The 22,806-nt window shown below is 41.1% G+C and overlaps 3 protein-coding genes across 5 annotated transcripts in view; all 3 read left to right on the plus strand.

The window, feature by feature from the left end:
* The window catches only part of slc4a2b (solute carrier family 4 member 2b), a 72,037-nt gene extending 67,345 nt beyond the window's left edge, over positions 1–4,692 (plus strand). For all 3 annotated transcript variants that reach the window (XM_083778117.1, XM_083778118.1, XM_083778119.1), the window contains 2 exons: positions 721–894; positions 1,449–4,692. In XM_083778117.1, the coding sequence (XP_083634243.1) occupies positions 721–894; positions 1,449–1,529 (255 nt within the window). In that variant the 3' untranslated portion in view covers positions 1,530–4,692. The remainder of the gene's footprint in view (positions 1–720; positions 895–1,448) is intronic.
* A 524-nt stretch (positions 4,693–5,216) lies between these two features.
* LOC310867465 (uncharacterized protein) lies at positions 5,217–6,991 on the plus strand. Its single transcript, XM_083777578.1, has 4 exons — positions 5,217–5,501; positions 5,836–5,940; positions 6,107–6,208; positions 6,570–6,991. Exons 1-4 carry the CDS (start codon positions 5,298–5,300, stop codon positions 6,660–6,662), a joined length of 504 nt encoding a protein of 167 aa, XP_083633704.1. The 5' UTR covers positions 5,217–5,297; the 3' UTR covers positions 6,663–6,991.
* A 197-nt stretch (positions 6,992–7,188) lies between these two features.
* On the plus strand, positions 7,189–22,320 carry LOC310867464 (uncharacterized protein). Its single transcript, XM_083777577.1, has 4 exons — positions 7,189–7,810; positions 19,821–19,937; positions 21,666–21,767; positions 21,921–22,320. Exons 1-4 carry the CDS (start codon positions 7,616–7,618, stop codon positions 22,014–22,016), a joined length of 510 nt encoding a protein of 169 aa, XP_083633703.1. The 5' UTR covers positions 7,189–7,615; the 3' UTR covers positions 22,017–22,320.
* The last annotated feature ends 486 nt before the right edge of the window (positions 22,321–22,806 follow it).

The raw sequence follows: 22,806 nt of genomic DNA on the forward strand, positions 1-22,806 counted from the left end.
AGGTCTTCCACTGCTGGCCTGTTCGCTTTGCCTAAAAAAATGGCAACTAAAAAATACGGGGAAGCAGCTTTTTGCTTCTACGGGCCGTCGGCATGGAACAAGCTCCCACTGTACCTTCGTCAGGCAGCCTCTGTAGACATTTTTAAAGCTCAGCTCAAGACCCACTTCTACAACATTGCTTTTAATTGATCTTTAATTTTAATTTTTTTTGTTATTCATGTCCTCACTGCATTGCATTACTGCTTGTTTTTTAATGTCGTTGCCTTGCTTTTCTTTTCTTTTCCATTGTTCTGTAAAGCACTTTGAGCTGCATTTCATGTCATGAAAGGTGCTATACAAATAAAGTTTTATTATTATTATTATTGATGTAGGTTTTGTAGTGATAATCACAATCTGCAAAGTAACTACAGTAACTAAAGTTAAGTACAGTACTTGAGTTGTACTTAGTTAATTTCCATCACTGGTTGTCATCCCTTTTTTTACTTGGAAACCAGACTTTTTTTTTTTTTAATGAATGACATTTAAAGACTAAGGGCCCGATTCACTAAGCTGTTTACACCAATATTTTCAGTGTAAAGGAATTTTACAAACTTCCCACGTTAGTTGTCTTGTGAGTGAGTGTGTGAGAATCAGGCCCAAAGGGTGGAGAGGGTATGGAGTCAACTCGGACCAAGTTGACTATGTATAGAAGGTTTAACCACTGTGTTGTTGTACGTCCAGGTGCGTACGCTGCGCATGCACCTGTTCACCTGCATCCAGGTGGTGTGCCTGGCAGCGCTGTGGGCCATCATGTCCACCCAGGCGTCCCTGGCCTTCCCCTTCGTCCTCATCCTCACCGTGCCCGTCAAGATGTTCCTCCTGCCTCGCATCTTCACCTCCAGAGAGATGGCATGTGTAAGTCTCAGCTCAGCCACACGGCGGCGCACTAGGCTTTATTATAATTCATGACTGGGCTCAAATGAAGGAACGGAATCGGTTTATTGCTCAACAATACTAATTTACTGTCTGCTCCGTCTTGTGTCACAACCACTTGAAATGTAAAGAAATTAAGTTCTGAGTTCTGTCAAAGAAACACTGCTACAGTATATATTGTGTTACGTAATATTAATTCTCTACTAACTTACATCATTGTACATCAGTGGTTCTCAAAGTGGCCCAGGGGTCCTTTCGGGGGGTTCCAGGGGGTCCCCAGCCAAATATGTTAATACACCATCACAATCATTTAAACTCCATTATCCATATTTTATAGTTTGCTTCTTGCTATCTTGAAAGTGTTTGAACATTTTTGAAGGTAAAAAGACAACACAAAGAATTCCTGGAGACTTGTTTCCATCGTGGTCCTATTATATTTATAGCACATAACTTCCGGGTGTGATGAAGATGTCACGCGCATACCCTCTATTAAATTAATTAACTTAACATTGTTCTTTTCCCCTTTTTATTCTCAGTTGGACGCGGATGACGCAGAGCCCAAGTTTGACGAGCGGGAGGGACACGACGAGTATTCAGAGATGCACATGCCGGTGTAACGTACAATAACATCCTCCTCGCGTACCCCCGCGCTTTAGTTTGACGAGGGGGAGGGACATGATTGACACAGACGCACGCTCTTTAACTTGGTGGACACACACAATGCTGTCGATCTGAGCGATCACTCTCACCAACCAGCCGATGGTGGAGGGGGGACTAGAGTGCAATTTGTAGCCGCATCACTGTCTGCCTGTGCCACGTCAGTCCTGCTCGTCCATCGACCACCGCAGAGGTTACATTGGTGGACATTGGCACCAAAACCACAGCGATCTGCGTACTTTTAATAATTCATTTTACGCTGACATAAATCACAGCAGCGTTTCCGTCTTGGACGTGTTCGTGCCCTAGCTTACTGTACTGTAGCGTTGAACGGGACTTGTAGGCCCTATTAACCACTTAAACCCCATAGCGTTGTCGACCTCAGTGCTCTATAATACTGTATTTTCGGTTTTTGCTCTACATGAAAATAGCTGATTGACAAGCTTTCAACCAGCTTGCCGATTGGCTATTTCCAGCGAGTGCTGAGGGTTTAAGTGGTTACCGTTGCAGAGGCCCCGTTACCCACTTTAAGAGCACTTTGTGGCACAAAAGAATGAATATCAACCGAAGTGTTATAAACCGTGATGATCAGCACGATCGTTTCATATTATACTTGTATTTTATTTTTTGGGGGGGATTTTGTGTGTTTCTTTGTAATATATTTCAGGGGAGGAGAAATCACAAATCAACCAATGAGTTCGCAACGAGTTAGAGTTAGACGGATGATGGACGCGCGTTAATTTTCAACCCTGAAAGGTTGCTCTGATTCACATTGAATATGTGAAGGATTATATTTGGGATGCATTCCTTCTTTTTAACGTGTAAACATGCAAAGAGTTATGGCTGTGGACGTTTATGGTGTCGTTGTGGCTCTTTTATGCTCACCAAGCGCCTTATGAAGGAAATGAAAATGTACATGCTGAGAAACGTTTAGTTTAGTTTAGTTTTTAAATGTCTCTTCACTTAGCAGCAGCAGCCACTCGTAGCTCCTAGCACTTTTATAACACAAACAAATCTATACCCCCCTCCCCCAACGCTCCTGTATTTTATGCAATTGTTTTATATGTATATCTAGTGTGTCCCTGTTGGACTGTTGTTGTATACTTTGCCATAAGAGTCGACGTTGCCTTAGTGTGCTTCTGGAATAATCCCATATCTCCTACTGACGACTAAGCTTGTGCCTCTTGCCTTTCAAATGATACCGTACCGAGTCTGTATTGGACCTCAGCTGTTTTTAGAGTAGATCCTAATTAATATATCGATTAACTGTCGGAGCGAATAGGCTCATAAGGTGAGACATAAGGTGTTTGTCTGTGCCTGCGTTGACTGAAGCTGACCAGTAGAGGGGGAGGTCATATTGTGCTGCGTTACCAAAATCAAAGAAACACAATCCTGTATTTCTCGTGTATCACTACATTACCATGACGGTGCCGTCTTTCAGTGCAGTCAGTGTCCACTTATAATAACTTTGATAGACATTATTAACACAGTGGTGTCATTGCAGTAACCTATGTTTGTAATTAATTGAGGTTGTGGCTTCAATAGTAGCATATTTTTGGTCTATTGCTGAATCCCCACCACCCCTCCCATGTCTGTGGGCTAACCACATGGTCGTACAGTATAATGGTAATTGTCTGTATATTATAGTATTCGTTTTTGGTCACCAGAGTTCTTACTTACGTGTGTGTTAGTGATGACAATCTAGTCAGCTTATGGGTGAGAGCACTAATTTATTTTCGTTACTTTGTCCGGGTGCCAAATTATGTCTCGTGTAAATACCGGTAGATGAATAGTTTTGTTTCCAGAACAAACGACTACAGTCCAGTCATCTCTCCTATAACCATATCATGTGAGTTTTTTTTTTTTTGTTTACTTTACATCGGGGTCCAGGATGGGTGGTTCATCACATAATTTTCACATAATTTCACATAATTCTTCTCACAACATTCCACAGAGTATTGCATTTTAACTTTAAAAGAGTAGTTCTATATCTAATGTTGACAACATAAAACGTCCATGAGTAGTGGAACTCCCCGACCAAACTCCACTGAATTGTGTCGACAATCTCACTACAGTACGTGTGCATCATCACAGACAGGAAAGGCTTATGTTTTAAAGGAAAGAACATGAATAGATTGAGGAGTTATGAATGTACCCGTTTATCACAAATTGATTATTGATGATTTAAGCTTTGACTGTGCTTTGAGGTGTGTGTGTGTGTTTGTGTGCGTGCGCGTGCACATCAAATTGTCTGTTCTCACATGTATGCGTTGAAGACACTACTTTGAATTCAGGGCCCTATCTTGTGCTTTATGTCCTTGTGCTTTTATCTCTAGTCCTCTTGTGCGTTGTTTTATGCTTTACTTTTTTTTTTTTTTTGTGAAAATAGCCGAGCTCACAATGCGTAGTTGTAGATCAGCTATTTTCACTATTTTAAAATATAGTATTAGAAATGCCTAAGAAGATTAGGGAATAAGGGCTATAAGGCGCCGTGCAAGATGGTGCCCTCAGTGTAAACTGCCTTTGCCCATAATATCTACTCTACATCACCACGATATTGTCTGTAATTAATTTGTGCCTATTGTCACCTATGTCACTGAAAATCTTATTAAGTGCCACTGGTGGTGTTGTATCACATGAACAATTGTATCACAAAAAGGTGTTTTATTATTATTACTATTATAGACCATAAGCCTGTGGGACCATAATGGAAGGATTGTGGACAAGTCTCTCTCAGATGAATGATTCTTGGATTGCACTCTCCACAGTTGCCACAGTGTGTCTCATTGCAATGAGTGACATGATTGCTGGCCCCTTTGAAGAGTATTTAATTAATGAGTATTTAATCAATTAAAGCATAGCTGATCTTGAGAAGGAATATTACGGTAATGAAGGAAAAAGGTGGCTTAGTGGGATGCGATCTCAGTTTTACGTCTGCTAATGTGGATGAAGGTATATTGTTTGTGTCACACTTTTAACTCCTTGTGAAAATACTGATGCAGTGTAAAATGTTCAATTTCAAAAGCAATACAAAGATCTGAGCATATATATATTGCTGGTGTGCCCTGTACATAAAAATGGTTCAAATATTGATGACAAATAAACATACTTTTCTATTTATAATTGGTCATTGTTCTGTAATGTTTTCTGCTGTTGAGTCATTCACAACATGTGTGTGTGTGTGTGTGTGTGTGTGTGGATTCAATACATATTTTCAGACTAACTTTTAACGTCCATCTTATAATGTATTAGCCTATATAACTTATCTCTAAATTGCTGGATTGAAGTGCAGACATTTTACATTGAGCTAATTGAGCCTGCCTGCTGAAATTGACCAGGTCAAAATGTCTCAGTGACCTTTGACACGATCTAAATGTCTGATAGAAGAGCAGGGAGACAAAATACAACCACCCCAAGTTCATGAGCTATTGTATAACATAATACTCTACCATACAGATTGGATATTTTATTCATTAAAAATATATAAATAAAAAATATTTGATGTATATAAAAAAAGGTTACAGAGCGTCTCTTTAAGATATGCTTAGTAGTAGTAGTACTCTTATGTCGCCAGAGTGTTATTGCCAAGGAAAGTGGGCTGTGCTCTGCCCTATTGGAGGATAAGTTGTTTTTGTACTCTAGCATTAGCGTTTAACCCCCCCCCCCGGCCAGAGTGGGTGGTCCATAGAACCCAAATCCCTGCAAGCCCTCGCTGTAACACAGGCACAATGAGAGGAAAGATGTCCGCTTTGTTGCTGCTGGTGCTTAGTGCCGGAGCACTGCTGTGCTGCGCGGACGCCCAGGCGGCCTACAACCAACTCCCTGACAACTACAAGAAGGGAGTGGACCTGGCCCTGGAGCAGATCAACACCTATTCTTCAATCCAGCACCATTTTCTCTTCTTCAGAGATATGAAGAAGTCAGACATCCAGGTACTGTGCATGTGCAGCATGTCTGGTGTTGGTGTGTGAATCACTGTTCAAGTTCAAGTAGTTTTTGTCCTTCAGCCATATAAATATATTGATTAAGGATAATGTGTGCCTCCACTCCCTCCAGGTCAATGCAATATAGGCCTAGTGATTAACTGAGTAATCTTTTGAAGCTCTTACTGTAAGCAAACCATGGTTATGGTCTACTGAGCATTATCTGTCAATATAAGCAGTAGGCTACTACTGGAAGTTCATGCCATTTTATAGTTCATAAAAGAGTCACCCTGGAATGGGATTTGAGGTTATTAAAGGCTAATAATACTCCTTTTCTCCTCAGCCTGGGTTCAGTGTGACCTACATCTACCATCATTTTCACCTGAAAGCCACAAAGTGCGCCAGGGGAACGGCTGACTCTGGGAAATGCCAGTTCAGAAATGACCGGGTACGTTTTTTGAGTCTATAGGCTACCCAAAGAAAGACAAGAGAGCAGACTTTGAACAGTGTCAAGACGATCACCGCACTGTCTTGTATTAGTGCACTGACTGAGCTCACATTTTTGCTTGTTCTAACTTGCTTGTGGTATTTGCTTTGTTTTTCTCCCCCCACAGCCTTTAATCGACTGCACAGTTTGCTACAAAATGTTTGAGGACAGGATCGAACAGGATCCAAAGCCCTACATCCACTGTGTACACAGGCCGGCCCTCACAGAGGTTAGTTTATTAAGCCAGTGGTTCTCAACCTGTGGCTTGGGACCCCCAGGGACAGGGGGTTCCCCACGTGATTTTGGGGGGGAGGTGCCCTGATGACAGTGAAATGATAATGTAAATCTACAAGGTCACAATGCCTCGCAACGCAAGGCGTTATATTCAAAATATTCATCTGTGGAACCAAGTCAAACTAAATGTAATACCTCAACTTTACAATTCCAAGTGCTTGTCGGGTGGAGGTGTCCCCAGTTCAAATATGATTATTTTTGGGGGTTTGTGGCCTGAAAAACTAGAACCAATCAATAATTGAAACATTGAATGAAAGTTTTGTTAAAATTTGTTCCACTTTATGTCTCCCTGACAGGAAATGAAGGTGGACAGAATGAACCATTGTAACACCATGTCCTACATCAACGGACAGCCTTCTATTTTGTTGGTGAAGGGAACAGACCAATGAATGAATGGCGAGTCCAAGAGCCAAGGTTCAACGGTGGCTTTGGAGCGGTCAGACAGCACAACGGGGTCGTTGTCATTTCATACAGATCATCAAAGCTTTTGAATTCTCTCTGAATATCGTCGCTGTCGGGCAGAAACCAGCTTTCTCCATTTTTCATATTTTCTTTTATAAATCGGTGTTATTGAACACCCTTTTCGTGGGTTTGAGTATAGGGTATTGAACCAATGAAAGGTAATTTGAGCGCTTCTGGATGTTTCTTGTTCCTTGTGCTACACATTCACTATTTTCTTATTTTCTTTGTGTATTTGTGAGAAACATCCTTTTATTAGTAATTTTGTGTTTGTTTCATATTTTATTAAAGTTCAACTGATGATCGACTTCACGAGGTTTGAACACGGATGAATAAAGTTTTACACTGTACACTCAAAGTCTTTGCCTGATAAAGTCGATCTAAATAACTTGCAAATGCCTTCAGAGGACAGTTGACATCATCTGTCCAGCAAAGGGCCACTGAATCGTGAGTCGTGACAGTCGGGTCTGTTTTCAGGTCAAAGGATCACATCTAATCCCAAGTCTCCATTTTAACAATTACCATGGGTTTTGTTTTTATTCAACTTCTGAGAAACCATGGCTTTTCCTGTGCAATTCCCTGAATCTGAGAATCTGTTTCGTTTTAAATGAGAGGTCTGTCTGTTTGGGGACGCCAGGGCCCTGAGGCACGTTTGTAAGAAAGCCAAGAGAAACAAGGTGCAGTAAACAGTGATAAACCATTAGTGTGCACAGTGACTCAGCGAGTGGCTACTTCTGCTTTTGGATGTGTTTTTCTGGTGCTTTGATGTTGTACATGTTTGTTCATGTTAATGTTTATCACGGTGGGAGAGGGGTGTGTTGTTCGCAGAGCAAACCCCTTCACCTTCATTTTGGCTGCTCTTTAGACAGGCACACAAAGGAACATGGCCGCTGCGGTGCTGTTGTTGCTGCTCAGTGCTGGAGCTCTGCTGTACTCTACAGAGGCTCAGGAGGCGTATAATCAGCTCCCCGGTGACCACCGGAAAGGAGTGGATCTGGTCCTGAGTGAACTGGGCTCCTACGCTGCGGTCCGGCTCCATTTCCTCTTCTTCAAGACTGTCCAGAAGTTTGAGATTGAGGTAGATTTGAGTAATATTACAGGTCTGCTTACAGTACAGTGTTGTTGAAAATAACTAATTACATTTACTCAAGTACTGTAGGCTACTTAAGTACACCCTCATGGTATTTTGTTCATTTTCATTTTTAAATAATTTTACTTTATTATTATTATTTGAAAACTTTAGTTACTAGTTACTTTGTAGATTTTGATTATTATTATTATTATTATTTGAAAATGGCTGATCTACAAGCTCTCAACGCGTCTCTTTGCTTTATAGATTTGCTATTTTCAAAGGATTTTTTTTTATAAAATTGAAACCTTTTTTCAAGTAAATTTTGAATACCAACTTGTAACAGACTTTCTAATGTATATCTTTAGTCTAATATAGGCTACATGATTTCTTTTCCAAATGGGGAAGAATACTGCACACTCAATGTAGCTCCATTTAGATTATTTTACTTACCAATATGTTCTGACGTCTTTCAGCAAGCTTGTCTTGCTCAGGATAGTTGCTGTGCAAACATTTGCACAGATTTTTTTATTTCATTGCATATTTGTCTACATGGGCGTGGCTCTTCAGGTCACATGTTTAGATTCCCTCTTGCATCAGATAGATAATCACTACAAGCTCTTCAGCCAGATTACACAATAACATGATATGCTATGTTTGGTTTTCCTTGCTTTTTACTTTAGTGAAGATTGGTGTACAGCACTTTGTGACCTTGTCTAGAAAGGTGCTATATAAATAAAGTTATTATAACATAACACAGGAGAAAGAAAGTATTACAAAATAAAAAGAAACAACATTTTTAGGATCTTTACTGCATGAAAAGTAATCAATTTTGAATGGCCAATAATCTACAAGGTCACAATACCAAAAAGTATAAACACAAATGTCCAATTTTGTGGACATAAGTACAGAAACATATAGACATAAGAGTGTGTCCTATAATATAGGACCTATATAAAGAGGATATATTCTCCTTCATAGGAATGTGTTTCTCTGAATGAGAGGAAACGGTAGGTAGGCTATAGTTGAGAACCACAGGGCCTGAGGCTCGCTTATAGGCTGGTGATAGAGCAGTAGTCTTCAACATTTCTCAGCTCAAGGACCCCTTAGCTATTTTCTGGCTCACCCTTGGCATTCCATCATACAGATTTGTGTTGGTAACATGTGTGCTCTTGTTGATGTTGAGTACTGCACGCAACATTCTGTACTTGGTCTTCTCTTTTTTTCCATCTGTCAAACCTTTTTTTCCTAAAATAGCCTGGTATATCGCTAGATGACTTGAGCCTGTAGATCGGCTATTTTTGGCTAATCAGAATAGGATTAGGGTTCAATGAATCTCTCAAGAACAGATTCTGTGCTGCGCAGCAGACGGTGCCGTTTTTTCCCTTTTTTTTGCTGATGGGTTCCCAGATTGGGGTTCAATTGGTTCATTTATCATCACACAAACGTTTGGCCGACCCCCTGTAGTAAGTAATATTTTTGGGTCTTTTAGCCTTTATTGATTTACAGTATAGTTTGACAGGAAAGGGAGGAGACATGCAAGACACGCAGCAAGGGTCGTCAGGACCGGGACTCGAACCCGCTGTCAGGCTGGATTTCCAGCCTATAGGTGCTGTACGGAATCGGCCAGCCCAGGCCCCCTGTAGTAAGTCTGAGGACCCTAGGGGTCCATAGGGGTCCCGGGCCATAGGCCAGGCTCTCCCAGCAGGGGGGACAGATTTAATTTATTTATTTATAAATAGCCTACAATATCTGCAGATTGGGTACACATCTGTGAGAACTCAATGGTTAAGACAAGACTAAGACAAGTACTCATTTTTCTATACACTACTGTATATGATTTATTTACTCATTTTGGAGCATGCTATAGCCAATCAGCATGTGAGTCATGTCGATGTCAATCATGTAATGTTGCAAAACGGTTCATTACAAAGCATGAATGAAATGAAGACCACTGCCAATAGGACAATGGTGCGTGCATGCAGGCATAGTGTGCAAATGTCCGGATACGGTTGGCAGCCTCTAGACTGAATCATACTGGTTCAGAATTAAAACCAGGCCTTCCAAAGGTACAGCAGCAGAGCGCCTGGTGACATGAGGTCACCATCAGGAATCCGATTTTGACTAAATGGCTATTCAAGTTTTTGTTCCTCTCTAGAACACAGTCGTTCTTTTTGTATACTTTAGCACCTAATATAAGCTGTCTCTAAATGTCTGTGCTGCTCCAGTCTCTTCTCCTTATGCAACAGTTTAGGGAGGGTCCTTCCCAAGGGTGGGGGTGAGATTGTAAAATATGCCGGTGTTGATGCAAAATATTATATTGTTTGGTGAAAACGGCAGATGTTCTTTTGGTTTTCCTGTCTATTCTGGATTAACTGAATAACGATATAGAATATTGTTTCTTTGTAACCCCTGGAAGTTATTTAGCAAAGTAACCACATTCATTATACTATCTAGACTCTAAAGCAGGGGTTCCCAAACTGTGTTGCGTGAGCACCTTCTAGGGGATGTGTGACATGAAAAGGCTAATGGTGGTGCTATGATGTTATTTTCAATATGTGAACATATTATGCCAATATATGCAGAATATATGCCATATTCAGGTTCATTAGTCTTGAGCCTTGAGTGTACAGTGTTTGATGAGGTCAGATTTGATTTGAAAAGATTTGAAATGTCAGAAAGGTCAGCTCCATATATGGAGATCTAAGGGTGGCAGCGGAGGGCAGTGTCTTGAGTAGGTAGGGCTGAGCCTTAATTTTCGGGCCTGTTGAGAACTCTAGTTTTCACCGGCTGGCGGGCGCGGCTGCAGTAATAACTTTGGGGCGGGTCCGTCTAGGACAGGTATCAGTCAAAAGGGAGACATCGAAGAGGAAGGTCTGGTGGGGAGGGATCATCATATGGACTGTCACAATATAGATCATTGAGTGTGAGTATTAACATTCTGTATAGCTTCTATAGGATCATTATTAGTACATTGATGGACCTGAAAGCTATACAGTATATATATATTTTATCCTTCAAAAGATTTCCTTTGTTCAAAACAAAGATGTGTGAACCATCAAGAGTCTTAAAGGAACTAAGTTGTCACTGTATTTCCCTGAAAACGTCGAGTCTGATGAATTGATGGATGCTTGATCTGATGAGTAATGGTGACTGGATTAATCCATCTGTTTCTAAAAAGATGCTCATCAGAGTTTCACCAGTGCTTATACATTTCCCCTATCCCTATTACACTTTATTTTTGTTTAATGTTTGTCCTTAGTTCAATGTTTGTTTTGTAAACGCATTGACAATGAAGGGAACATTTACGTCATTTGTCATTTTATTGTCTCTTTATTGTTAATGGTGTTTAATGTTTGTGTTTGCACCGTTTGTTTTACATCACCATTACATCACCTAATCAACATGAGTTAGACTTTAATATATTTGCGTCCCTCACTTCACACGGGTGTGATTCTTTTTTAAATATATTCATACATATGTATGTAAATTGTCTTGTTATTTGTGTGTGTGTGTATGTGTTTCTGCATACTTGGCTGCTGTGTCGCAAGACAAATTTCAGTGTGAACTGACAATAAAGTACTATCATATCGTATCATACGGGAAAGGGTGTGTGCTCACTGCAATTATCCATTCCATATGTCACTCGTGGTGTAACCGCAAAACACACATTGTCTATCAAAATAAATGGCTAACAAGCATAAACCAACAACGTCTATCAAATTTAAATCCCACGTTCCCAGAGTAGCTATAACAGCACAATAAATCCAGTGATGGAAGAATTACTGACATGTTGACAACTAAAAGTGCCAATACCACAATCTTGAAATACTCTGTTAATTTGCTGTTAACTTTGTTGCATTTCCGATAGCATTAAATAGACTTTGTTCAAGTTTATTTAAGAGAAAAAGTTAATAAAAACATCTCAGCCTGATCGAGTCAGCCATTATTTTACCACACAATACAAAACGAGCTGTGGAGACAAACATTTATTGCAATCTGACCTCACCCATGGTGTTTTAAAAACCATACCAGTGTTGATTTACATGTCATCGCCTCTTGTCAACTTTGGCCACATTGTTTAGGCTACATGACCTCAACCTCAAGCATTTTTCATATAGTGTTTACTTTGTCCATATTCAGTAAACATTAAATAATGTCCCTATAAAGTTTTGTCAACTCTCGAAATATAGCACTTTCCAGAGTTGTACAAATTCGGCTCAACTGCTATATCAGAGTAATACAGAAGCCTAATTGCAGACAGAATTAGCAGCATAGTGGTTTTCAAATGGGTGAATTAACTATATACATAAACCACTTCATCCCTGTACTTTCGTTGACCAGATTCCTTGAAGTTGGAGTGCTGTGATTTATTCTAGCCCGCCCCCTCGCAAGCTCCGTTTTACCATACGGTTTCATGCAGTGAATGTCATTTAAAAATGTATGCTGTAATCCAAAGTTTGCACTACAACATGACTCACGACGTACCGTTACACAACATTTTGTTGAAGACATGAAGGAACTACACAGTGGAACAGCCTAGAATCCAGTGTCAAACTGGCAACCAATCTGAGGTCTTTTCCAGCAGCAGGCTATTAAATCGCATGTCTATTAGAAAAGGTCCACAGATTGTGTGCACAGCTTATGCCTGTATTTAGGCCAGGTGCTGGATGTCAACAATAAAGCATCAAGGCGAGAATCAAGGATAAAGGAAAACATCTGCACACTTGTTTTTAAGCTCCAAAAACTTGTATTAACTGGCGTAACGTTAGGTCTTCATCCGGCAAATATTATAGCGACAGACAAAATAACAATATACCACTAGTCCAGTCCTGGACAGGTATGGTCTGGCTAAGTCCAGACCATACCTGTCCAGGGTTAAGAACAGCCAAACTAACACATACGGAACCACGTGTGCGCCTACGTGTTGTGAGCTCCACACGTTGTAAGCTTGTAGATCTGTTGTTTTCAATGCATTATGTTTAAAGGCCGAAGGGCTTTGGGCTTGTTTTCATAGAGTCCATGAAGAAAATGATTGCTACATAAAGAAAAAAGGGAAACGCAAACAAAAAGCAAGAGACAAATCACCACTGGTGATAACAGGCGAGGGAGGCACTGTAATGTCAAACATCTCACAGAGGTTGGAAGTAAATTAAACTCTGGCCACTGGCGAGCATTCTCTGAAAATTACATAAATAAGTAACAACGATCTTTGTGGACCGCAGAGTGTGAACGCGGTCAACAATTATTTTCATTCGTGTTGTTCTGCTCCTTGCTGTGAGACAAAAAAGGGAAATCTGGAAACCATCTAGCAGTCTCTCTTATGTCACGCAACTGCACTGCATGTCCGGTAGACTAATTCAGTGGCCAGCATGGTAGAAGGCCTACTTCACACCTTTTGCAACCAGATCTTATTTTAATGATGATGATATAATGTGTTGGACACAAGAAAACACTTTCCTGGGGTTTTCATGTGTGTAATATGTTTTTATATATAGTCATGAGTCATGACGCCATGTCCATGACCAAAAACCTGTGTCCCACTTCCTTCCTGGACTACAAAGACACACCTCCATGCAACCCTCCCCCTCTCCACAACGAGGGCAAATGCATTGTAGGAATTGTAGGAATTCAGCAATCCAGTCAAACCCTAGTTAAACACACAGACTTGATTATTTTTCTGGCCATAGGGTGCAAATTTCAAATTGTGCTACTGTTATCTACTACAAATAGTATTAACATTGAGTGAGTGCAGTTTCTTCCAGCGGTAAAATGTCCCTTTTTAATTGTAATCTTTTTTTTCTTTTTCTTTTATGCTAACTAAGGCCCAAACCGCACCAATACAACTCCTTGCATCTGCCATTGGGGATAATGGTTTAATGCAACTACATGCAACTACTAGCAACTGTTTGGTTGCAAGGAGTTGCATGGCGAATCATTGGTGTGGTTTGGACCTAACTGGGAATTCAAACATTAGATTGTTTTAAAGAAGTTGGACAGCTATATGGAGGACCGTGTTCTTGGTAATCCAGTGCATTTTGGCAAAAACCTAGGCTGTAACCTAATGTTGGATAATCTGTGGGGAAATTAATAACATATAAGAATATTGTGGTAGTGGCCGGACCGCTGACCTAGTGGTCTGGCACCTTGCTCCAACGTAGCCTGACCTCGCGTCACAGATTGGAGTCCCGATGCCGACGACCTTTGTCCCGACGGCTTGTCACTCTCTCCCCGTTTCTTGTTTACCTACTGTATATCAATACAGGCATAAAAAGCGCAAAAAATCATCTTACAAGAACAAAGATGATCTTATCTGTAAGTCAAATAAAATGGAGGAGCATGGCAAGTCAAATTCTATACGTACAGTAGATCTTAGAAGGAACACAAGACCTTGTCTCCATAAATAATCCCCCAGTACTGAACACCTTTCTCCACAAGCACACCAAACTTGGCACACTGTCCAGGGGTCTTCTAGTAGTAGTACTAGTCACCAACCAATCTTAAAAGCTGTAAGCACAATTCATTATTGCTAATTATTAGGCCTATTATTATTATTATCTTTTAATTCGAAGGTGCTTTTGATGGACAGCAAATAAACAAAACCAAACGTTCGATGGGAACGGTTCATGTTTATCATTGAGATGAATGCAGAACGTTTTTAATTTCTCTGAAACGTGTCAACATAACGTTTAGCTTGCGAGACAGGGTTGTAGTCGCACAAGGGGCCACAGGTGCATCGATGCTCCAATCTGCACCAAACATTGTGCACAAGTCTGGCATGAGAATAGCCATGGTCAATACATTGGACACATAATACTATTGGCAATGTTACAGCAGTAATTCCTGTACAAATATTCCAGAAACGGATGCAAAACACTATGACCCACCCACACCCAATCCTGTGCATATGTAAGCATCCCGGACCCTGGGAACCAATGGAACCAATGCAGTTTAAGTCTCCCCCACGGGGACAGCCAATCAACTTTAGACATTAGCTATAAAGATAACAAAATAGGTTGCTCATCTTGCTCAGCAGTGCACGCGAAACAAGCATTCCAGTAGGTATGCGTCTGTGTGTTGTCTGTCACTATGCTACTGCTGAGGCGGCATGGTATCTATCTTTCAACACTTTCAACAATTTCCAAAAGCACCAATCATTTATTCGTGTCTCTCACCAGTTGTGCAATTGCTTCCCCTCTATGCACAAATAATGATGCCATAGGAGATAGGAAATCCAAGAATTTTCACCATCTGTGCGCAACCTAACACACACGCACATTAACTGCATAATATGATGATTTCGGGTGTGCCAGTACAGTACAGTGACAGTACAGTACAATACAGTAGAGGGACCCCCACACGGTAACTCTGTCATTTCTCAACCGTTTCAGACGTGGGGCGGCTCGCCGCAATTGGTCCGGCCCCCTGGGCGCGTTCCTGTGGGCCTGGAACTTCCGGGGACCCCCTGGGGACCCCCACACGGAGTTGCACCACTAACTTCACACGGGTGTGATTTTTTATACAGTATGTTATTGCACCCCCCTTTCCTTTGGAAATTAAGCCTCCTTGCTGTGGTGCAAAATACAGTACGCTTCACGTACACGGCATTCCTAAGCCCACCATTCCGACTCGCAACATTACTATAAACTCTAAACCTGCCTTAACCCTAATTACCCTAACCGCACGTGGAAGCCACGTATTTTGGAATGGCTGTGCGTCGGAATGCCACTCTGTCCCCGTCAGCCTTACTCATGATAGAGAGAGTTGTTCCCACTTCCCAGTATCTTATATAATTCCATTGAGATCCAAACAATTATTGGAGTGCCACAGGGCTCTATAGATAGATAGATCTTTATTTGTCATTGCAAGTTGCAATGTGTACAACGAAATTAAAAGTGCCAACCAATCAGTGCATTATATCACAAAAACAACATACTGTACAAGCTAAAACAAAACACACATGACTTCTTGTTATTGCACAACCCCTATATTAGGGTCGCTAGTATTTCCTTCTGCACCAAATCTTTTCACTGACAATTGGCTTAGTACCAGCTCACAATTTGAGCTTGTAGATAATGACAATTTCTCAGAATGTTTGCCCCGAAATAGGGATGTGGTAAATAAAAAAGTTGTCTCCTTGTTCTGAGCTCTGATAGCTTGAGGGAAAAAAGCTATTTCAAATTCTCCACTATGGTGTCTTTGTGGCAGTGTAGCAGTTTTCCTGACCACAGCCGCACACAGTCCAATTCTGTGGAGGTCCTTGATAATAGCCTACACAAAGCGCTAAACATCTGCTTTGATGTCTTCCGGTCAGGATTTCGACAACACACCATTGAGAGACTGCTCTTGTTAAGATCTTCAATTATATCCACTCAAACACAGACAGTGGCAGAAATGCAGAAATTCAGTCTTACTGTAGTATTTCTGGATCTCTGTTCTGTCTTTGACAGGGTCCATCACAAGGTAGACTGACTGGAAAACGGGTCGCTTTTTGGCACGATAATAAATTGGTTTGAATAATACTCAGACAGGGGACTACTTTGTGTCTATATGTGATAACTATAGGGTGCACCGATATGCGTATATAAACCACATATCGGTATATTTGCCGCTATCTGTAAATATTGGTATTGGCAATAAATATCGGTCAGAAATTTCGATATCGGTGCATCCCTCATATCCGAGAAAAATTATTCCCCAAGGCTCCATTCTGGGGCCTCTCTCTCTCCCTCTGATCCCTCCCGCTCGACCAAAAGCTTTTCTGTAGTCGATACAAGACAGTCAAACCACTTTTGAATTAAACAAGTCATTAAGCTACTTTGAGTGTGCACAGTACATTAACTACATTAATTTGTGTAGCCCAGTGGTTCTCAACCAGTGGTCCGGGGACCACCAGTGGTCCGGGGACCACCAGTGGTCCTTGAGGGTGTTCCAGGTGGTCCACAGCTAAATGGAGAGTTGGTAAAACGCTCTCAAGAGTTAAATTATTATTACCACTCAGTTCACACGGGTGTGATTTTGTTTTAGTGAATGGGTTCCCATGGGATTGGGTGCAACCTAACTTGTTGGAACCTGTACAAAAGCTGAAATAGAGCATCATAAAAAAGGTCAGATCATGTTTATTCTGGTTCATTCCTCGGCAAATCCACATCCCTTTGACTTGAACGAGGAATTTAGGTGGAGATAAACAGAGGGTTCCTCATCATTTTCCTCACTACAGTCCTGTTTGATTGATGCCTGTCATGGAAATGTATACTATTCATTAAGCTTGCTAGGCCCACTAAAAACTCCACGAGAGTGAAGGCATGATGATTTAAAGATTTATTGAATGCTGACCTGGAGAGGTCAGACCGTGTTCACCAGTAGCCTGCCGGAGCATTTACTGCTGAACTGTTATCTTTATAGGAAATACCTTGGTAACCTCTGCTAGCTGGCTCTCAGGCCATGTGCAACTGTTACTCTACTTTAGCAGTATACAACATGACAGCAATATGGCTATTGTACACACACGCAGGCAGACAGGCAGACAGACAGACAGACAGACCCTGCCGCCTTATATATGTTTCAATTGAAACGGTATTGAAGCAGTATTGGGAACCATCAGTCAGTCAGGGTTGGTCCATTAACCTGCGGGCCACATTAAGTGAAGGTGGGGGCCGCATGTGGCCCCCTTGCCGCCAGTTGCCCATGTACAGTATGGTATAGCCTATGCTGCCTCCCAGTTATAACTTACAGTTACTCACTCCCAATCTTCCGCCGTAGCCTGAAAACCCACCTTTTCAGACTCCATCATGGCCCATAGCACTTACCCTAACCCCTTAGATAGCATTTCTGTTGGCTTAGATAGCATTTGACACAGACTTATAGCATGTTATGTAGACAGCACTATAATTGTATTGTATATAGTCATAGCACGCCATGTGTATAGCATAGTAGTAAATATGTATAGTTTATATGTATAGTGTATGTATAGTTTCATTATATAGATATTCCACTGTTACTTTCTTAGCTTACGCATGTTTCATGATATTGATAAATGCTTTTATGTGATGTATTCCCATGCTTTTGTTCTTGCTTAAATGTAAGTCGCTCTGGATTAAGAGCGTCTGCTAAATGCCTAAATTGTAAATTGTAAATTGTACAGTAAAAAAAAAAATATATATATATATATACACATATATATATATATGTATGAATTATTAAAATGATGACGTCATGAACGGGGCCTCCCCGATCCTTAAGGCTGCACACTCACACTTACACACACATATACCACTCTAAAATTAATACTAGTCTGGGACCACACAATTTGGGAACGATGTAAGTTTGGGAATGCATGCGTGCCCCACCGGGTTATATAATGGATCAGAGGTGCCCACACATTTTTGACTTGAGAGCTACTTTCAAAATCACCAGCTCAACAAGAACTACTATACCACCCAAACAAATATTATCGCTGAAATTAGTGGCACTGGTGTTGCATATAAGACAAACGCACTTGTAATGGGAAATAGTCTGAGGGGAGTTATGTAATTGGTATAGGTTTATTTTTATGTATATAACTTTTCAACACTATTGAAAACAAAATGTGTTTGAGCCGTGTGTTTGAACCGACAGACCCTTTTTGATGGCAATGAATCATGTCACCTTAATTCAAGTGGCAGATACCCAACAATAGTTTAATTACATATACATTTAGGGGCATGTCATGTGGTCTACCTGCACAGCATTTCTGATCTACTGGTAGATCACAATCTACCTTTCGGGTACCCCTGTAATAGTGAGACCCTTGTACCAGTTGTCAGAGTAGTCGCTCTACCTGTTGTGTGGTACCCGTAACCAGAGTCCTATTAACTGGTTATGCTGCCTCAATTGTTTATGCAATACCTGTTGTACACATTATTGTGGGAAGAGGCTGTCAGAGGGCCAGGGAGAAGACAAATTCAGACGGAATGAATCAGGAAAATACGATGAAATCAGCTTAGGTTTTATTCGCAAGAAAGCATAGTACAGTCAAACAGAGTATCCACTCGATGAGATGGAAATTACGCGCCCCCCTCATCCTAAACTCTAGCCCTTACTTTCCGTTTAGGTGTCTGTTCCAAGTTAACAATGAATGAATGAATGATTTTATTTAAGTGTCATGCCAATCTTGTGGCCTATTTTTCATGGAATTATATGACACCTTTTCATACAGTTACAATTGTTCAAGTATACACTTCTTTACCGGCATTGCTGATCGCATACAACAACATAAATTTATACAAATGAAACAAATCTAAACGAAAAGAAGAAAAAAAACGTAAAACCAAACAACGTACCTACGTTTCCTCAGGTCCCAGGCTTTCTCTAGTTTGCCAATTTAATTAAGTATTTTTCGAATAAACGGTTAATTAGTTGTGCATCATTCATATCCATCATATTAACATACGGTAGTTTATATTATTAAACAATTCTTCTCTGACCCTCCCATAAAAAGGACAGTACAACACAAAATGATACTCATTCTCAATTCCATTGAGATCACACATTTGGCAGATTCGATCTTCTTCATCTAGCCCAACAACTTTTTTTCTTTGGCAGATTAAAAAAAAGTAAAAACATAGTTTTCAGTATAATACTCATGTTTGTCCAGATCTCTTCTGCCCAAGTACGTTTGACCTCATCAATAAGTATCTCTCTAAGCCCCACAATATTAACCTGATGTCATATTACAAATATTCTTATGTTGGCAACAAACTCCTTGTTTGTCCAAAATGTTCTTTCCATGTTATTCCCTTTGCCTATCTCTGAGGTCAAAGCTCCGGTTGGAAAAACATGTACTCACATTATTCGCTGTGCTTGTCAGAGCTTAATTAAGGCCTCAGTTGGAAACCATGTACTGTCCGGTTGGAAATGGTATATTGATATATGCTATATTGATGTACTTTACTGAATTGAAAATCATACAGTATACTGAGCTATATTGATGTATACTTTTACTGTTTTTCACTACAACATCTCCACTGGTGTCTTGCAGTCTGGTTTCCACGTGAAGTACATCTCCCACAACTTTCTCCTGAAACCTACCAGATGTTCCAAAGGAACAGCTGTGTCCGACTCCAGCCCTCAGAGATGTCCGTTCAGGGATGACAGAGTGAGTGTGACTTTTATAGAGGTTACAGGCAAAGGTGGAAAAAGTACTCGGGTTTCTGTAGTTATTATAATGTTTTCTGTCGGGCAGAAACCTCCTATTCTCCATATTCTAACTTTTTGTGTGTTTTTGTGTAAATGAACACCCTACTTGATCATACTACAACAGCGTCACATAAAAAGTGGCAGATCCACAAGCTCGAAATGTGATGCAAATCGACGAGGTTTGAGCTTGGAGATCTGCTACTTTGATGCTTTTGAATTTGAATCCTGAAAAGTAACAGTTTTGGACAAACTATACGGTTTCCACCCGATAGAGATGATAAGTAAAAGTAGCAATAACACAATGCCGAAAGTGAATGTCCTGTATCCAAAATGTTACTTGAGTAAAAGTGCAAAAGTATCGGCATCAAAATATACACTATACATTGCCAAAGTTAATGTACTAAAGTTTTTCAATTTGCCAAACCTTTTTAAAATATCCGATCTACAAACTCAAAACACTGCGAAACACAACAATGCAAACACAACAGGGCGAGAAGCCTGAGGGCGTGCACGCAGCCGCCTGGGTGACAGCAGACTTGCGGGGCGAGCGCTGGCACTTTGGAATGGGGGGTCAGATCAACATATCCGCCTGGGTGACAGCAGACTGCTGGGCTAGTGCTGGTGCTTGGCATGGGGGGTAAGATCTTAATTTTCGGGCCTGTTGAGAACTCTAGTTTTTGCCAGCTGCCGGGCACGGCTGCACTAATAACTTTGGGGCAGGCCCGTCTAGAGTTTAAATGGACAGGTACCAGTCAAAAGGGAGACATCGAAGAGGAAGGGTGGATGGGGAAGGATCAACATACAGTATGGAATGTCAAAACAGGTCAGCTCCATATATGGAGATCTAAGGGTTATATATATATTGATCTCCATCCCTGATGATGTCATGTGATGTCACTCGCTCCATCCCTGATGATGTCACGTGATGTCACTCGCTACATCCCTGATGATGTCACGTGATGTCACTCGCTACATCCCTGATGATGTCACGTGATGTCACTCGCTACATCCCTGATGATGTCACGTGATGTCACTCGCTCCATCCCTGATGATGTCACGTGATGTCACGTGGCCGACCAACACACGTCACATGCCCGACACACTGACAGGAAATGCACAAGTCCATAGTTAACTGCGACCTTTGGTTACGCACTTGTAACTGTAATTATTTTAAAACTGTTTAAAGTTTAAAAATAATTGCAGTTGAGTAAAAAGTTCAACATTTATCTCTGAGATGTAAAAAATGAAGGACTGAAGAAACTTAAAAGCACCTCAAATTGTACTTACCGGTAAGTACAGTAGCCTACTTGAGTAAATGTACTTTCCACCACTGGTCACAGGTATATATACATGATAATGTTTATTCTAAATCCCAGGGGAGGCTGTGGTTCAGGAGGTAGAGCAGGTCGTCCAATGATCACTGGGTCGGCGGTTAGAATCCCTCCTGTCCACATGTCGAAGTGTCCTTGGGCAAGACACTGAACCCTACATTGCCTCCAATGAGTTGGTCGGTGTGAGCTTGCCACCATTGTTGTGTGAATGTGGGAAGTGAGGACGCTGGCGTCGACTGTTCGCCGCTTCACCTCCCCAATGTATGAATTGAATGAATCATTGCATAAGCGCTATAAAAATGCAACCGGGCTAAAATATTGATTGATTTCTATGTCTTCCATTTGATTTCATATAGCCTATGATGGACTGCACAGTTTGCTACAAGACATTTGAAGCTGAGATAGAAATGACCCCGAAGCCTTATGTGCACTGCATCCAGCGACCAAAACTCACCAAGGTATTTGTCGTTCACTTGAAAGGGGGAAAAGGGGGTATTTTTCTCACTGTACATTTGCACATAATGTGACATTTGCCCTCTGCATTTAACCCATCCTAACTGGCGCAATTAATATCCCTAATATTGCTGTGACGGTTTCCTTTGCTGTTGCAGGAGATGACGGCAGCTAGGACGGAGCATTGCAGAAAAATGAGTTACATCACTGGATCTCCATCTCTTTTGGCATCAGAGGGTTTAGAGGGCGTATGAAAAGAGCATATATCACAGTTTGTCTGAAAACACTGGCATTTATAGTAAACACACCCAGTCCAATTTGTTTTGTGTGTGATTCACACATTTGCTCCCAATTACGAATAAACTGAAAATTGCTTCCATCATCAGCCTTTGTTTGTGGAACATATTCTGCTCTCCTGTGTAAACAATATAACAATCTACAACAGTATAAAAGTCAGAATCTAATGCAGGCAAGCGCAACATTACTAAATAAAGTCATTGCTGCACCATTGATGTAATATAAATCCTGCATTGTGTGAAGACCTTCCTTGAACAGTGAACACTTGAGGGGGTCTCGGCCTCCTTTTATTGGCTGCATTCTTGTGGTTACTCATCATCGCTACCCCTCATTTGGGTGCAGGGCAGAGCTGAGGCTTTCTGCAGAGGACTGAGTGAACAGCAGGACACTTGATATTCACATGGTCAACCTCTAATCCTTGATAGCGCTCCTCTGTGGGAATGCATTTTCAATGGGACCGCGAAGGAACGGGGGGAACTTCGGTTGGCTTGTTTGCACGCTCGGCCCAGCTGCTGCCAAACCAGACCAGTCCAGACCATGGTCCCAGTGAGAGCTTATGTAACCAATGCTTTGTGAAAGAAGTGTAGCCTGCAAACAAAACAAAATGCACTCATTATGCTCCAAGCCCTAATTTGATACAATACACTTCAGCGATGCTGAAAATATGTGACTGTTTAGTCTCTATACGGTCTATAAACACCTGCTCTCAGTTATGGACGTTACATAACTAAGCTGAGGCAGACATTG

Source organism: Protomyctophum parallelum, assembly GCF_964188405.1.
Source record: "Protomyctophum parallelum genome assembly, chromosome: 12".
Lineage (NCBI taxonomy): Eukaryota > Metazoa > Chordata > Actinopteri > Myctophiformes > Myctophidae > Protomyctophum > Protomyctophum parallelum.

Excerpts from the sequence above, each read along its gene's own strand:
- LOC310867465 (XM_083777578.1), top strand. The coding sequence starts at position 5,298 with ATGAGAGGAAAGATGTCCGCTTTGTTGCTGCTGGTGCTTAGTGCCGGA. Across the intron at positions 5,941-6,106 it reads GCCAGTTCAGAAATGACCGG|CCTTTAATCGACTGCACAGT; the intron begins GTACGTTTTTTG and ends CTCCCCCCACAG. Across the intron at positions 6,209-6,569 it reads ACAGGCCGGCCCTCACAGAG|GAAATGAAGGTGGACAGAAT; the intron begins GTTAGTTTATTA and ends TCTCCCTGACAG.
- LOC310867464 (XM_083777577.1), top strand. The coding sequence starts at position 7,616 with ATGGCCGCTGCGGTGCTGTTGTTGCTGCTCAGTGCTGGAGCTCTGCTG. Across the intron at positions 7,811-19,820 it reads TCCAGAAGTTTGAGATTGAG|TCTGGTTTCCACGTGAAGTA; the intron begins GTAGATTTGAGT and ends GGTGTCTTGCAG. Across the intron at positions 21,768-21,920 it reads AGCGACCAAAACTCACCAAG|GAGATGACGGCAGCTAGGAC; the intron begins GTATTTGTCGTT and ends TTGCTGTTGCAG.